The 17,678-nt window shown below is 41.9% G+C and overlaps 1 protein-coding gene across 2 annotated transcripts; it reads left to right on the top strand.

The window, feature by feature from the left end:
- The first annotated feature begins 8,235 nt into the window (after window positions 1–8,235).
- On the top strand, window positions 8,236–16,178 carry phb (prohibitin). Of its 2 annotated transcripts, none has more exons than NM_203707.1 (7): window positions 8,236–8,273; window positions 9,585–9,695; window positions 10,087–10,248; window positions 10,487–10,629; window positions 12,697–12,813; window positions 13,908–14,003; window positions 15,627–16,178. In NM_203707.1, exons 2-7 carry the CDS (start codon window positions 9,608–9,610, stop codon window positions 15,837–15,839), a joined length of 819 nt encoding a protein of 272 aa, NP_989038.1. In that variant the 5' UTR covers window positions 8,236–8,273; window positions 9,585–9,607; the 3' UTR covers window positions 15,840–16,178. The 2 variants fall into 2 exon arrangements, with proteins under 2 accessions (NP_989038.1, XP_031749871.1); XM_031894011.1 differs by lacking the exon at window positions 8,236–8,273 and adding an exon at window positions 8,351–8,450.
- The last annotated feature ends 1,500 nt before the right edge of the window (window positions 16,179–17,678 follow it).

Raw genomic sequence — 17,678 nt, 5'->3', positions numbered from 1 at the left:
CGATGAGCGAATCTGTCCCATCTTGCTTCGCCGTAAAATTCCCGAAACAACAGGAAATTTGTGGAACAGCGGAAAATCAGCGAAATGCCACCTGCATCTTTTTTTGTTGCACGCGTCTTTTTTGCCCGTGACCACACCCATTTTGCGGCGACCACGCCCATTTTGCCACAACAGTGTCTATTTTGCTGTGACCGCGCCTATTTTGATGCACCCAATTAGACACAACCGTGACTTTTTTTGACGCGTGACAAATTTTTCCCTTCGCCGATGGCGAAATGCGGAAATTCGCTGCGAATCCATGCCCGACCAAAAATTCGCTCATCACTGCTCAGTAGTTATGCTTAGTCACTTATACCCCTTGCACACCCACCTTCTGCTATGGTTGAGTCCAGACAGAGACCGAGCACTATGGATGTATGGAATCCATTTTTTGGGGGGTTGGCCAAACCCCAAATCCTTTGTGAAAGATTTGGCCAAATACTGAGCCAAACATTTTTTTTCACTTCCATGTTGATGTAACCAAAAGTCACAAGATTTTAAGGAGTCGTATATGGTTTAGTCAGATGCTTGGATTGTGGCAAATCCAAATCCTGCTGAAAAAGGCAGAATCTTTGCCGAATCCCAAACCAAATCCTGGATTCAGTGTATCCCTACCGAGCAGCTTTTATACAGTAGAGAACTAGGAACTGGCAAGCGACCCTTGAGCCAATGAGTAGTGATGAGTGAATTTTTTCGCCAGGCAGGCATGTATTCGCAGCGAATTTCCGCATTTCGCCATTGGTGAAGTTTTTCAGAAACTTCAATGAAAATATGTAGCGGAAAAATTTGTTGCATGTCAAAAAAAGTTGCGCTCTCGTCAAAATAGACACGCTCCCCTCAAAATGGGCACGGTCGAGGCAAAATGGGCACTGTCATGTAAAAAATGTGGGCGACAAATGCATTTCGCAGATTTTTCACCGTTTCGAGAAGCGAAACGGGACAGATTCGCTCATCACTATGAATGAGGACTACTTCCCTCCCACAGGGCATAGGCTACTGACTGGGGGGCTTCCTGAGCAGAAGAGGAAAGTTAACCCTGTGGGTTCCCCACAAACACAAAGATACCTGGAGTTGCCACCTTTTTAGAAGAACGTTACCTGCCAGAAAGGGGGCGGTGGCAAAGGGAGTGGCCCATGACGTCAAAGGGGGCTGGTTGATTATGAAAGGGATGGAGCTATTATGTCACAGGCAACTCCAAAAGGGTCGGTAAAGAGAAAATGGGTAGGTTTTCCCTAGATTCTGAGCGGCTGAACTTAAGGATATTACAAATTTACATTGCTGGTAAATTTGTAATACTGGCCCTGGCAGCTATTTTACTGGCTAGAATGGTAAAATCCCAGCTGGGTGACAATCCTATAGATCCCATGGTCAGGAACAAGAAAACCCAAGATCCTTTGCAGACGTTACTATAGAGCATAGATGAAACGCAAGATTGCTTAACAACAAAAAGAATTTTATTAGCTAAATTTAATACACTTTATGGCTTCCCATAACTTTTTTATTAGATGAATTCCAACTCCGCTCAACTAGGCGAAATCTTAAATCTAAAGCAATGAATGGGATCCAACGCAGTCGGAAACTGAGCAATTGAAAACAGCGCTCAGTTTAATTTTGTTCTAAAATCGGATGAAAACGCCGTGGGTCTCCATGAAAAAAAAAAAAAAACAAAGAATTTCTGTACTGGAATAGAGAAGTCAAATGAAAAGCAGCTCGGGTCCCCCAGCTGAATAGCACCATAAGCTCTAAGGGAAGCAGACAAGGTAAATTGGAGATTAAAGTCGGCTCAGTATTCTTCATAATATCCCCAAAGACCAAAGGAATAAAAAAAACAGATAAGGGGCTTAAAAAGAAAACTCTGAGTAATAGAAAGTGAGATCAAAAGAGCCTACGTCATGCAGTTGAAACCATTAATTCTTAATGCAAAGCGAGGTGCCTTGTGAAGTGGTGTGAACAAGCGTGGGGCACGCTCCCTGCATGGGGCAGCCCATAATAACAATGAGAGAGTCAGGGAGGGATCCGACAGGGGGGCAGGAAGTAACCTGGTGTGCAGAACGGCAGATCAAACCAATAATGCTCGGAGTGTTCAGTTCGGAGCCTGTCGCATTCCCTCGTACAGGAGCACCGGGGGGCCACCAGTCGGCTTGATTCCCAGAAACAATCATGAATCACGAGCTAAAGCTGCTGTGGAGACTATCCAGCAAACGCTCCAATCCCCACAGTTGGAGACATAAATGGTAGGGTTCCACTATTTTCCTGGAAAAAAATACCAGCCTACCCAACTTTACTTTCTTCCTTATTACTAATGTAGATGGCAACCACCATATTACATAATCAAGTTCAGTTCACAGGCTGCCACCAGGCGTAGGGGCCCAGGGGTCCATTCTGGTTGCATTGTCACTTGTGCAGTTCCCACAGTAATATGGGTTCATTTATGAGCACAATGTAGTTGCAGTTGCACAAAAATGGATGCAGTTGTTGCATTCATTGAATCCAATGACAATCCTATATCCGATGTCGCCAAGTGAGCGGATCTTCACCCGATATCCCCACCTACGGGTGGCCAATATCGGGTAGCAAGTAGCTTAAAAAAAAAAAAATAATCCGATCATTTGGCCCTGGGGCCAAATGATCGGAATACACTTGCGGCCATGGGGCAGTCGGTTCGGGGACCGCATCAACGAGCCGATGCGGTCCCCGATCCGACTGGATTTTCTAACCTGGCCGATCGAGATCTGGCCAATTTCAGGCCAGATATCGGTCAGCCAGGCCTCTCGGTTCTGCCCATACACGGGCCGATTAGCTGCCGAATCGGTCCAAGGGACCAATATCGGCAGCTATAATCGACCCGTGTATGGGGACCTTAAAATGTAAAAAGTGTTGGTGAGTCTCAAAAGCATGAAAAATGTTCTATGGGGATGCCAAATAAGGGCTGTGATTGGCTATTTGGTAGCCCCATGTGGACTGCTGGCCTGCAGGAGGCTCTGCTTGGAGTAAAATTGTATATCTGTGCCAGGGTGAGAACCTTGCCTCAGGTGGCAGAGAGCAGCTACCATGGCAAAAAGCCGCCTCTGGTAACTTTAAGAGACGAATTTCCATTTATAGCACTCTCTGCACTAGCGATGTGGCCCTAGTTCCTGCATGCTGTCTGTAAGCTGTGGAGAAGTTATTACAATTTGTAACATCAATGTTTCAGTCCCTCCTCCCCTGCCAGGATTTCAAATGATGCAGAAAGAGAAGAACTGTTTTGCAGTTGGAGTTGCAGCTATTTTAAAGCTGAAGTTGCTGTTTGAAGTAAATATTGTAATAAATTATATTTGCATTGAGTCTGATGGCATTCTTGTATATATTTGTTGCTTACATCTTACACCTTGGGGCGGCTGAGTCACAGGGGTCTATTCCCCGCTTTATATTAGCCCCAATCTTATTTTAGAAATGTCATTGTACAGGTATGGGATCCCTTATCCAGAAACCCATTATCCAGAAAACACCGAATTACGGAAAGCCCGTCTCCCATAGACTCCATTTTAATCAAATAATTCAGAATTTTAAAACTGATTTCCTTTTTCTCTGTAATAATAAAACAGTACCTGTACTTGATCCCAACTAAGATATAATTACCCCTTATTGGGGGCAGAACAGCCCTATTGGGTTTATTTCATGGTTAAATGATTCCCTTTTCTCTGTAATAATAAAACAGTACCTGTACTTGATCCCAACTAAGATATAATTACCCCTTATTGGGGGCAGAACAGTCCTATTGGGTTTATTTAATGGTTAAATGATTCCCTTTTCTCTGTAATAATAAAACAGTACCTGTACTTGATCCCAACTAAGATATAATTACCCCTTATTGGGGGCAGAACAGCCCTATTGGGTTTATTTCATGGTTAAATGATTCCCTTTTCTCTGTAATAATAAAACAGTACCTGTACTTGATCCCAATTAAGATATAATTAATCCGTATTGGATGCAAAACAATCCTATTGGGTTTAATTAATGTTTTATTAATTTTTTAGTAGACTTTGGGGCACATTTACTAACCCACGAACGGGCCGAATGCGTCCGATTGCGTTTTTTTCGTAATGATCGGTAATTTTGCAATTTTTTCGGCGTCTTTACGATTTTTGCGTAAAAACGCGAGTTTTTCGTCGTCTTTACGATTTTTGCGTAAAAACGCCAGTTTTTCGGCGTCATTACGAAAGTTGCGCAAAGTCGCGATTTTTTCGTAGCGTTAAAACTTGCGCGAAATGTCGCGCCTTTTAAGTTTTAACGCTACGAAAAAGGCGCGACTTTGCGCGCAAGTGTTAATGCTACGAAAAAATCGCGACTTTGCGCAACTTTCGTAAAGACGCCGAAAAACTCGCGTTTTTACGCAAAAATCGGAAAGACGCCGAAAAAATCGCAAAAAATACGAAAAAGTCGCAAAATGTTCGTTTCCAATCGGAATTTTTCCAATTCGGATTCGAAATCGTGTCTTAGTAAATCAGCCCCTTAAGGTATGGAGATCCAAATTACGGAAAGAACCCTTACCCAAAATACCATTGGTCCCAAGCATTCCAGATAACAGTTCCTATACCTGTACCTATTTTTTACCAGTGTCTTTTACCTATATATCCTGCGCCAATCAAGGTATTTTTTTTCAAATAAAATCGCTCCCTCTCTTTGTAATTCTGTATCATAATATCTATTATACGTAAATCTAGAGCAACTGGACTTGCTGAGTAATCATTGAAGACATTTCACTACTCATCTGAGCAGCTTCTTCAGTTGAACTGAACGCAGTATTTCTCAGCTGCTGCCCGTATGAGTAGTCTGATCCCTATATAATACCATTATACCATTAAATATCATTAAACAGTAAACTTGTGAGAACAGACTGAGGTTCCCATTTGTTCCTCTGACCCTCACAGAAAAGCAATAAAACACATTTTGACATAGCAATAATGAGCCAGGCCTCCAGCAAAAAAAAATCTTGACCTCCACATGGGGGGGGGGGGGGGCAGAGCACTTTCATGGAAGCTACATTCTAGTGCCCATTACAGGAGGCTGAAGCAATACTCTGTGGGTTGATTCTTCAGCAAGCCAGCTTTCACCTCATTCTCTCTATATTTGCACGGAGACTAAATGCTAATACTAAATGCTAATACTAAATGCTAGACTAAATAGGGCACTTTGGGCACATTTCTGGGTAGAAATAAAAAGACACTGGCTGCCCTGGCATAGGCTGCAATATGGTGGGAATTATGTGCACAAAGGTTCACTGGACCCTTAGTGAAAGTCGTAATAATTTAAATTCAAATGCTCAAGGTTTTGCCCTGTGCTCTCAGTTAAATTTGTTTTTTGCATGGTTTTTGCTTTACCTTTCTCTAAATTTGATTTTTGGTACACAAATTAAAAGATGGGATGGGGACACTTACAGAGTGTCGGAATAGAAACCTTCCCAGGAGCCAATCTGAATGAATGTGGCCCTTACATTTCCCCTTTTTCTGACCCAATTCTGCTCATTAGCCAGAAGTAAAACCTGGGAAAGACTAAAGCTGGGCAAACACAGAAAGATCCGCTCGTATGGCGAGGTCACTAATTGAGTGGATACTTCCCCGATATACTCACCTTGAGGTGGCTGATATTGGACTGATCCGATCGCTTGGGCCAATGGTTCACATAGACTGGATGCAGGGATGAGGACCACATCAACTTGCCAATGCCCTCCTCAGTCCGACAGGATTTAGAAACCTTCCCGATCAACATCTGCCCAATTGTTGGCCATATATCTACTCAAACCATTTGAGAAGCTTTTATCGGCCTGTGTATGGCAACCTTTAGGCATTAAATGGAGTGATTAGGAGCTGGAGGGAAGGTGCATCTGGCACAAATACATTCTGCTTGTGCCCCATCTTATCTGCAGGCTCATATTGTCTACGTGGAACTAGAAAGCACTAGACCAGAACTGTCACCTTTCAGAGACGTATCCTTTTCCTATGCAAGGGGGTGCTTTTTGCTTTCACATGTAGTAATGCACCAGGACTAAAACAATTGGACCCAGTGGTGCATCTGGGAACTGTCGTACAGAACAGCTGCAAGGCCTGAGATCATATTCTGGGTGTTTCAGCCTGGCAGTCACTGTTGGGCTAGTATTTATGAACAACTGTATCAGCCAGATGGAAGTTTGCCTCAAAACGAGAGTGCCCACCCTGGAATCTGGCACTGATGCAGAACTGGATTATATATCTTATTTTCTCAACAGCTTTTAAACATCTAATGTTACTAAACCCTTAGGACAACCCTAGGCCCCCTTTAGAGGCCTCCCTCCTGAAGCCAGTCACCAGGGACTCACACTCCAGCAGCTATTAAGCTATGGCTAAAAAAACCTAAGAGTAGGGCAGCTGGGTTGGCGAGTGCCATTTCACACTGCTTTGGGCCTTCTTTACTGCAGTCTTGCCACAGGAGCCTGCATCTTGTCACTGATCACAGTGAAGAGGACCCAAAATGGCGGGAGATGGCCCTTGCTAGCCCGGAAGTGTTGCTCTGCATTTTATAGCCAGAAAAGTGATAGCTGCTGGTGTGTGAATCCCCGGTGGCACAGTACAGAAGGTCTACAGTTGTTCTCGTAACTGAGATGGGTAGTGGAAGAAGAATTAAATTACATATGCTCAAGGCCATATTTTACCCTATCTGTGCTTTGGCCATCGGTGGGGCATAATTCAACATTCCTGGCCCTGTGCTTTGCTGATATATTTTGACTTTGCCTCTATTGACATCACATGGCTGGGGTGGTTTCGTTTGCCACACAAGACAGTATATCAGTATATGCACATATAGGTGGGAGATGCCTATTTTCTTCTTGGGGTGAGGTCACATGGGGCGTTTTTACTAACCCTAACACGTAGTTGAGTATAAATATGGCAGCAAAAACACGAGCATAATAATGCGTTTTTCAGCTTGCAGTGTTGTTTTCCCAACATGCATTTCTAGCTTTTTCCCACATTCCCACATTTCTGCTGTTACACGTGTTTGTAATGACGTTCCGTATCACAAAAAGCCTTGGAGGAAGACATCTCTGAAGAATTTTATTAAACTTTTGTGGGACAAAAGCCAAGCTGAAAAGCAATTTAGGTGCAAAAATGTAGCCGGACTGATCGTCAAGATGCTACATAATTACATCACCAGCATACAACGCCGCAAATACATATATGTGCAATACATCTCGCAAGAGATGCCATATTGAAAATAAGCGGCGTATTTCAACAAAGTGTATTTCCACACATGTAGATCCCATAGAGGTATGGCGTTTCCTTGATGTAATGGCGTTTCTGCTGAAAAACGCAAGCACTGGCGTCATGTGGCGGATATCAGCTTGCAAGCTCCCCGTGGGAATTGCTGTAGTGTGTATTTCATTTTGTGCGTATTTACGCTCAAATCTGTTTTTAAAAACGCAATGTAAAAACTCCCCGTGTGACCTTGGCCTTACACAGGGTCGGACTGGGGTGTGCAGCACCCACCAGGGCTGTCGCCCCAATGGCCACCATACACAGTATGGGTAATGGAGACCATAGATAAAATATTAAGTATGAGGGAAATCAGTTATCAGGTATTGCTGTGCTGCAGGTTTCAGGAAGTTTATATATTCTGCATATGTATATTCCAATGCTACAGTAAGATCCCCCTGTGTGAAGAGATGGTTCAGTCTGACACCATTGGATTTAAAAGGCTTGCTAAACCAAAGTGGACACAGGCAGGGGGGTTATTAGAACAGAATCCTGTACAAAGTAGAAAAATGGAGCATGAGGAAGGAGTAATTATATTTAGTGTTCTTAGATACAGAGAGCAACAGGAGTTATCTAGTTAGCTGGAACTATTCACGTACACTGAAGGGGTCCACCCTGTCCTCCCCTACTAAAGGCTAAACTCCAGGCATGCAGAGAAATAAAATGGTTCGCTAATGGTTTCATCAGGCTGAGGATAGAGTTAATTTAGACCGCCCTTGACACTGCATTTCACCTCCCCTTTTCGCATGACAGTCAAGACCGCCAATGGGTTGTCACGTCAGCCCAAGCTACTATGGGAGGTGTAGTCTACAAGCATATAGTACGCGTAAGGGAAAGCAAACCCTGGAACTACAAGTACCATAATGCAACGCGATGCCGAGCAGCGAATAACGTTATAGCGCTGAAAGGGGAAGATTGCGCATGCGTGATCCGGAAGCGTGTTTCATGTGGAGGTCAGAACGTAAGGAGGTGAGTAGGGGGCATAATTAGCTGTGTATCAGGTATAGAGAGAATAGAAATAAAAAAGTACATTAGTGTGAGGTCGCTAGAACGATGATCCTTAACATATAGATCTCTAAAGCTGTCAGTGTGGCGCATCTGTGGCTCTCAAGGCATGCTGGGAACTTTCAGTCCAACTACAGACAAGTATCACAATCTAGAGGTCATTGTATCTTCTAAGGCAGGGAAGAAAAGTGTTCAGTGTGTGAAGATATGCCATTGGCATTACTAAAAAAAAATCATTTTAGACCCCCCACTACTTTGGCAGTACATATAGCTGCTTATTGGCTAGTGTCCCTGCAACCTCAGGGTCTGCCTCCTTTGTAGCTACACCTCTGCAGTAGGTTAATTGTTGCAGTAACTATAGGAAGGAGACCCTATGACTGCAGGGGGGCAGGAGCTACTGGGACACAAGCTGATAAGTAATTCAGTATATGTCTATGAAAAATATCTTGTCCCCAAGGTTCAACAAAATTATTTTATTTAGTAACTTCTTGTTCTGCAACTCATAATTAACCACAGGACTGCTTTAAGGGGCAATGGGCCCAGGGTAAAGTTGTGATAGTTGGGCCCCCACACCATAGTGGTTTCCATATACTGATGAACTTGGACATAGGGAAGAAGAAAAAAATGGTCTGTGCTTACTGAAGTAGGCATGATTAAGGTACCCCACCCTTGAACAACAGCCAATGAAAATTGTAATAACAAATATCAGTGTTTTATTACAAAGATCCCATAGGAACATTGTTATAATTGAATGTTAAAGCAAACTGCATCTAGCTCATTAAAATGAGGGGGGATTCTTGAGTCTTGGTATAGCAGATTACAGGTGTGAATAAGGGCCTCCAGTCTCTGTATGCCCTGAGTAAATACCCATTTATTAAAATGTTTTCATTAACCTGTGGGTCAGAACCCAAAACAGGTTGTTATACAGTAGAATACTAATTAAAATTAGTAGCATAATTGCTATTCTAGTTAACTGTATTTCTAAAGCGCAAAGCTATTCTGAAGCTTTATATGTATAAAAACAGAGTTTGTGTACAAATACTGACCAAAAAAGGAGGTAAGCAGGACCCTGCTCAACAGAGCTTATAACTTAATAAATGATTTACTCCCCGAGTTCTGGGGAATGATTGGGAAACAATGCAGTGTGTAGATGGTGAGAAAAGACAAAGTGAATTAGGTGGTGGTTTCTTATATAAAAGTAAGGGTTCTACATATCACTGATGTACTGGTGGTTATACCTGTTGTAATTCTTACTCTTACTTTTTTTTTGTCTAGTTTTGATTTAACCCGCAGGACCAATGGCAGCACGACTGTTTGAGACTATTGGGAAACTTGGCCTAGGACTGGCTGTCGCTGGAGGGGTTGTGAACTCTGCACTATATAATGGTAAATAGCTCAATGTACATAACTGTCCCTTCCCGCTTACATTTTATTCTGAAGGCCTAGATATAAATGTGCTCAATACTATATTCATGATAAATTGGCCACCAATGTATTGATTATTTTTCTGCCTATCAGGAGCAAGTATTGCAGCAGCCACTTATGCATAAACAGATGCATGGATCACACTCCCTGTGGAAAATAGCTATGCTCATATAATTAACTTATTTATAGATAATTAAGCAAAAGTTATACTTTTCTTTTAATACCTTCTCCTTTGTTAATTTGTTCTGCCTTTTATTCAAAGCTCCAGTTCACTTCAGTGCAATCCTTCTCCTATTGCTTTAATTATTTGTTTGTCATCAGTCATAACGCCCCTTTCTTTCCTCTCTTTAAGTGGATGCTGGACACCAGGCAGTCATCTTTGATAGGTTCCGAGGAGTACAGGAAACAGTAGTGGGCGAGGGAACCCATTTCCTTATTCCTTGGGTCCAGAAACCCATCATTTTCGACTGTCGCTCACGTCCTCGCAACGTACCTGTTGTTACAGGGAGCAAAGGTAAGTGGCACCAAGCTTTTTCCACTCTTTTCAGGGTCAGTTAAAAAAAAAAATGACCTATTAGGAGAGAAATGGTGCTTGCCTTTTAGGCTTGGACCCACTTGTAACATCTAGCCTATGATTTGTGATATTGGTACATAGTTAAAGCTTTGGTTATTGCAAAATGTTGTGGTGATGCAAATTTTCTTTATGTTTAAAATAAAGTCTATACCAACGACCTACTCATTTATTTTTCCAGATCTACAGAACGTCAACATTACACTGCGTATCCTTTTCCGGCCAATGGGTAATCAGCTGCCGCGAATCTTCACCAGTATTGGAGAAGATTATGATGAGAGAGTCCTGCCCTCCATTACTACTGAGATCCTAAAATCTGTAGTGGTAAGTGGGATGAGGGACTATGTTGTCTTCTGTATCTTTTTTTTTTTTTTTTTTTATAAAGGTTATTGATCACATGCTATACAATATGAGATCCTAGGATTAATGGGAAGCTGCTGCCCTAGGCACAGGCCCTCAGGTGCCTATTTGGTAAATACGGCTCTGCACAATAGTTCTCTTTAGAGCACTGCAGCTGCTCGTGCCATTGGAAGGCAAGGATTGCAAGAAGCTAGCGTTACTGGTAGAAATATAAATGAAAATGGACATTTAAATGACTTGCATGCATATGAATGCCAAAAAGTTTGCAGACTTTCTGGGTGTTCCCAACTGTGTATTGAACATCTACTTAAACAATGTTAAGTATTTGTATTGCCTGATTTATAACTATAGTTTATAATAACTATTCCCCTGTTTGTGTTTATACCTTGTAAAGCACTTCATACTTTTGTGGCACTATATTAATGAATACAATATAGATATATGGGAGAAACAACCAGAGGCTTACTTTCTACCTAGGTCTAAATTGTACTTTCTTATGCCACGGTGGGAGTGGGGTAGTAAGTGAGGGCAAGAATTAATAAATATTGCACAGTTCCATTGGGATCCCAAGTCTTATTTTCCCAGGTGGAAGTCTAGATTAGCCCATGTGGGATAAGGAAATTAGGTTATCAGTGACCCCTTGCTGCTGCTGCACTTTAGCATGTACTGATTTTCCCCCCACCCCCCACATAAGAGGACAAGTTCCCCAAACCCTACGTCAAGGGTTCCCAACCTTTCTTACTCATGAGCCACAGCCAAAAGTAAAAAGACTTGGAGAGCAAAACAAGCAACATAAAAGTTCATGGAGGTGCCAAATAAGGGCTAAGATTGGCTATTGGAGTTGTTTTCTCTGGAAAAGAGGCGCTTGCGACGGGACATGATTACTCTGTACAAGTACATTAGAGGGGATTATAGGCAGATAGGGGTGTTCTTTTTTCCTATAAAAACGATCAACACACCAGAGACCCCCCCTTTAGATTAGAGGAACGGAGCTTCCATTTGAAGCAGCGTAGGGGGTTCCTCACGGTGAGGGCAGTGAGGTTGGGGAATGCCCTTCCTAGTGATGGGGTAATGGCAGATTCTGTTAATGCCTATAGCGGGGCCTGGATGAGTTCTTGAACAAGCAGAATATCCAAGGCTATTGTGATACTAATATCTACAGTTAGTATTAGTGTTTGTATATATAGATAGGTAAGTTGTGGGTGCTGGGTTTACTTGGAAGGGTTGAACTTGATGGACTCAATGGTCTTTTTTTCAACCCTATGCAACTATGTATTAGTTTGCCTCTGTGCACACTGTCAGCTTACAGGGGCTTTATTTGGTAGTAAATCTTGTTTTTATTCAACCAAAACTTGCCACCAAGTCAGGAATTCAAAAATAACTACCTGGTTTGGGGGCACTGAGCGCAACATCCAAGGAGTTGGGGAGCAACATGTTTCTCACAAGCCACTGTTTGGGGTATCACTGCCCTACATGCTTCCCTTGCCACCTGTGGTCCATACGTGGGAATCCTAATAAAGAGAGAACCCTTACTGACCTTTTACCACCTACTTGCCAGTTGAGTGAGGAGTCATAGGTGGGAACCTGAGGTCAGGGACTATAATGCCCCATTAACCTATCAAAAAAATGTTTGTTTACATGTTAGTGATCCCACCCACATAGTCAGCCAGAGCTCCAAATCCTTATTTTGCCCTCTACTCCCTGATGGAGCTGAATAGGACTGGAACCACCCCTGCTTTTATACACAAGTTGCTTGTAGGCTGTTCAAGAGGAAAAAACATTTGAATGAATGCCATAGCTGCTTCTTGGGTCAGCGGTTTCATACAAAGTTTTAATTTCCTGTGTGTTGTGTCTGGCTGTATAGGAGAGCAAGATGAAAGATACATCACACATACTGAAGTGGCAAAATTAACTAGTGCTGAGACAGATATTCAAATATTAATTAGGATCAGTTTGAAACTAGATGTTTAAGACACTGGGCAATCATTTTGTTTGTCACTTTGATTTAATTCTCTAACACTTGCGCTCCAGGCCCGGTTCGATGCAGGGGAGCTAATCACACAGAGAGAGCTGGTGTCCAGGCAGGTGAGCGAGGATCTCATGGAGAGAGCAGCCACCTTCGGCCTCATCCTGGATGACGTGTCACTGGTGAGGATATTCTCCTTCCTGATCTGTATACCAGTTGAGGGTATGATTGTAAAACTGTAAAATGCTGGGCTAGAATCCTAGTAGTGAATAAAATACCTCACAAATAAAAGGACAGAGTGTTGTGAGAAGGACAGGGTCTATATACAACTTTATGTGGAAATTTTTTGAGATAAATATAAATAAGGACACTCTTTTATTCAGCTTTAGACCAGTTCATCTCATCGGAGCAAAGTGCTCATGTGAGAACCTGGGAATAAAAGAATTGCTTAGAACAGCAGTCCTGTGTCCAGTCTTGCCAAGGGTGGTGGGAGTTGTAGTAACTCCAGTGGGACTGCTACAGTTGGCTAAAAGCCTGCAAATATCCATCAGAAGAAGAACAAAAGAAAGTAAAGATTTGCCATAAGGACGTATTTCTCACACTTGGGAAGATGCTAAAAATAATCATATACTGAAGGCAAAGAAGCCTTTTTCCACATGTGTGTGCTGTTTATACAAGTGATTTAAATTTTCAGTGGTTTGAAAAAAATCCCACAAGTTTTTAAAGCCAAGTAATGTTTTTGAAGGCCAAGTGTCTAATTAGGTTGCGCTACCCATAATTATTCACTTAGGTGTCTCAAACTGACCTTCAGGTGTTTTGATAGTCAAGTTTTGTTTCTGAACCATGAGTGGGTTTGTGCTCCATATAAATGCAATTAACTTGAAGGATCTGTAGGCCAGCTGGTTCTTCTAGTGTCTCCAAGCCTTGGAATTAGAGGAGTCACATGACAGTGTTTGTTAGCCAGCACAGCTGCACAATTTGACATTCGACCAATCAACTAATTGGGAATTCCCCAAGGCCTCAATCTAACTAATCCAAATCAAAAGCTTTCATGTGACCTGGGATTATTTAGACACATTGGAATAATAGATGCTCTCGGTTTTTGTTATGTAAACCTTATCATTAGTAGTGGAAGATTAACAGATTAACTTCCTGCAGACGGGAAAACACTTTCATGTAATATCTGTGGCAATTTTGATTTATATATCAGGGTGGTGTATAATTTTACAGGTAACCTGCAAATAAAAAAACCTAAAGCACTTATTTCTCCATTCAGACACATCTGACCTTTGGCAAGGAGTTCACAGAGGCCGTAGAAGCCAAACAGGTGGCCCAGCAGGAAGCGGAGCGTGCCAGGTTCATTGTGGAGAAGGTACATGAGTGATCATTTAGTAAAAGCCAAAGTTAATGGGTTACAGGAAACAGATGTATAGATAACTAAATGGTATGAAAATGTTTGTTTCACTATCAGTATTCCACAAGACATATTGCCTGTATGTATATGTACAGGAGTGTATGTATATGTACAGGTTTGTATGTATACTGATGTAGCACTGAACAATTATATGCATGTTTTGTAGGGTTTGCGCAGGAGTAAAATATTTATATTCCCAAAAGAAGTGTGTTTCAGATCAATCAAGATATATACTGTCCATAATGGAATATGCCAACCCTTTTTGTAATAAAGCGGAACTCCACCCAAAAACAAACTAATCTCTTTGAAAAGTAAACATAATTTGAAGCAACATTGCAAAATACATCCGTAGTCGACTGTCCTCAGCCTGCATCCTCCAAATCCCACAGTTCCCTGCACACGTCGTCAATAAGGAAAGGAACATTGCAGTGCAATGCATTGTGGGTTATGTAGTTCCTGTATGCTCTCTAAGCTTTGGAGAAGTTATTACAAATTGTAACATCAATGATTTAGTCCCTCCTCCCCTGCCAGGATTTCACATGATGCAGAAAGAGAAGAACTGTGTTGTAGCTGAATGTTAGCATATAAAGATGGTATTTATTCATACAGTTCGAAGGAACAGATTACAGTCATAGGTATATTAGGGGTTTCTGTGTTGTGTGGAGCTCTTTAACAAATTTTAGTTCGTAAGCCAAAGTTCCACCTTAAAGGAACAGCTCAGTGTAAAAATGAAACTGGTAAAATAGACTGCGCAAAATAAAAAATGTTTTTAATATGACTAGTTAAGCAAAAATGTATTCTATAAAGGCTGGAGTGAGCAGATGAACATAATAGCCAGTACACTACTTCCTCCTTTACAGCACTCTAAGCTGTTACCAGTTGGTAACCAATCAGTGATATGAGGGGGGGGGCATATGGGACATAACTGAACTGTTCAGTTAGTTTGCTTTTTAATCTGACCCCCTGGTCGTCCCCCCCACCCCCTCTTCCAAAGTTAGTGACAGACTAAGGTTAGAGTGCTGAAAGCAGGAAGTAAAGTTCTGGCTATTATGTTAGACATCTGCCCACTCCAGTCTTTATAGCAGGGGTCCTCAACCTTTCTTACTTGTGAGCAACATTCAAATGTAAAAAGACTTGGGGAGCAACACAAGCACCATAAAAGTTAATGGAGGAGCCAAATAAGGGCTGTGATTGGCTATTAGGCAGCCTCTATGCACACTATCAGCTTACAGGGGCTTTATTTGGTAGGAAATCTTGTTTTTATTCAACCAAAACTTGCCCCCAAGTCAGGAATTCAAAATAACTCCCTGGTTTGGGGGCACTGAGAGCAACACCCAAGGGATTGGGGAGCAACATGTTGCCCCTGAGCCACTGGTTGGGGATAACTGCTTTTATAGATTACATTTTTGCCTAACTAACTATATTACAAATATTTTTTATTTTGCACAGTCCATCTATTTTACCCGGTTTCATTTTTACACTGAACTTTTCCTTTAAGGGATTATTGTGCCTGCCTTCATAGTTCCTATTGCTAAATGAGATGACTGAAATCTTACCAATTACTTTGTATCTCCTTTCCAGGCTGAGCAGCAAAAGAAAGCTGCAGTGATTTCTGCAGAAGGGGACTCCAAGGCAGCAGAGCTCATTGCGACGTCACTGGCGGATGCAGGAGATGGGCTTATCGAGCTGCGCAAACTGGAGGCCGCAGAGGACATCGCGTACCAGCTGTCTCGAGCTCGTAATGTCACCTACCTTCCCTCAGGACAGTCAACATTATTACAGCTACCACAGTAATTGGATGATGTGTTGTCATGCCATTTATTTTTTTTTACGTCTGACCCCTACATAGGTCTTTGTTAATTGGCCAATTTCCCTTGGGAAATGTTACAGAAGATTGTGTATGAAGGTGAATCTCCTACAGAGCCCACATAATACCCTACATGAAATGGACTTTAGCCACAGAACTGTTTGAATCCTGCCAATATATTTCTGAATTTGAATTGAATATAATTGTATTTTCAATGGAGGGCATAATACATTTTTGGTTGAAGCACTTGTTTATGTCTAAACCTAAAATCTGGCCTTCTGTCACTAACAATAAAAGTTATCCCTCAGAGGATATTTCAATAATGACATTGTATTATGAGTCAGATTACTTATGTAGGGATGATCATGTGTTAATCACCTATGAGATGTAACTTTGGGGGCCCAGGCCCTCCCTAAAATTGTTTGTTTCTGGACCACCATCCCCTTGGCCAAAACTGTGCCCCCCCCTCCCACGCAGCCATAGGGTGTATTCCTAGACCTAGAGTACAAGAGAGATTTGTGTAAAATGTAAAGGGATAGTGACTAAAATCTAGCAGGAAAGTGTCACTGTGGCTTTACTAAGCAGCCTGGTTTTAAGCTTGTGATTCCCTCGGGTCACCCTGTCACGTATTGACTAAAGTCACTGAGACAACATAGCTAGATAGTGAGTTTTCTGTTCTTTATCATTTTCTTCCTTCCCTCTACACACTTCACATTCTCTGCCTTTGCTCAGATACTTTTCTGCACCCCATCACCATAGCAAAAAGATCCCTTTTAAAGGAGAAAGAAAGGTAAAAACTAAGTAAGCTTTATCAGAAAGGTCTTTATCAGCCATAAGCACTCACAGAAACGCTGCACTGAGTTCACTGTCAAAAGATTTGTTGTGTCCGTTTTCCTCTCCCAGAGACACGCAGCTCTCTGCTCTCTCCTGCTCCCCCTCCCTCAAGAATGCTAAGAACTCACTCCCCCCCTTAGGAATGTGGATCTGAGCCAATCAGCAGGAAGCTGGCTCATAGTCTAACTATCTGAGCATGTACACTTGGTCTGGGTCTCGGTGCAGAGTGAGGCATTATGGGAACTTTCTTTACACAGCTCAGCATTTTTTCTTCCTGTCTGGCTTCTGATCTTCTGAACAGGTAAAATATGGGGAGACTTAAGGGCACTATTGAGAGAACTGAAGGTATGCCTGCAGCTTGAGATTAACTCTTTATTAGCCTTTCCTTCTCATTTAAAACCCCAGGTTCCAAACATTCTAGGCATAAACATTATAGATTCCAAACCTGTATTTCCTTTTCCAATTCAGGGGCAAAACGTTTTTGTTTTTTTTGTTTTTTTTAAATAAGAAAAAAAAAAAAGGAAAAAGTGAATTTGTAAATCCAGCACTATTTCTAAATATATGTATAATTTTTAGTGGTATGGGGAGCTAATTTAAAAAAAATCACAAGTTAAAAATAGAGAGCAATTGTACTGTTTGAAAGATCTAACCCTTTAATATTGAACTTTGACATGCAGATGTAGGGATCTTACACAATGATGTTCCTGTGCAGTGGAAGCTGATGCAGGGGTATGCAGGTTAAAGCACCAGCATGTAAAAGACATTAGGGGGTTATGTAATAAAAGTCACTAAGTTTGCCCAGGAGCAGTAACCCATAGCAACCAATCAGCAGGTAGAAGTTACTGGTCACTGTTTTATAAGCAATGATCGTATTGGATGCTATGGGTTACTGCTCCTGGGCAAACTTAGTGCCTTTTATTACATATAGGGGTTAGTGTGTGACTCCCAGGGAATGTATTTTGCATCAGGTTGCATCATTTAGAAGCATCTTT

Source organism: Xenopus tropicalis, chromosome 10 (assembly GCF_000004195.4).
Source record: "Xenopus tropicalis strain Nigerian chromosome 10, UCB_Xtro_10.0, whole genome shotgun sequence".
Taxonomy (NCBI): Eukaryota; Metazoa; Chordata; class Amphibia; order Anura; family Pipidae; genus Xenopus; species Xenopus tropicalis.
This window is presented reverse-complemented; position numbering and strand designations above follow the sequence as displayed.

Excerpts from the sequence above, each read along its gene's own strand:
- phb (NM_203707.1), top strand. The coding sequence starts at position 9,608 with ATGGCAGCACGACTGTTTGAGACTATTGGGAAACTTGGCCTAGGACTG. Across the intron at positions 12,814-13,907 it reads TCCTGGATGACGTGTCACTG|ACACATCTGACCTTTGGCAA; the intron begins GTGAGGATATTC and ends TTCTCCATTCAG. Across the intron at positions 14,004-15,626 it reads CCAGGTTCATTGTGGAGAAG|GCTGAGCAGCAAAAGAAAGC; the intron begins GTACATGAGTGA and ends TCTCCTTTCCAG.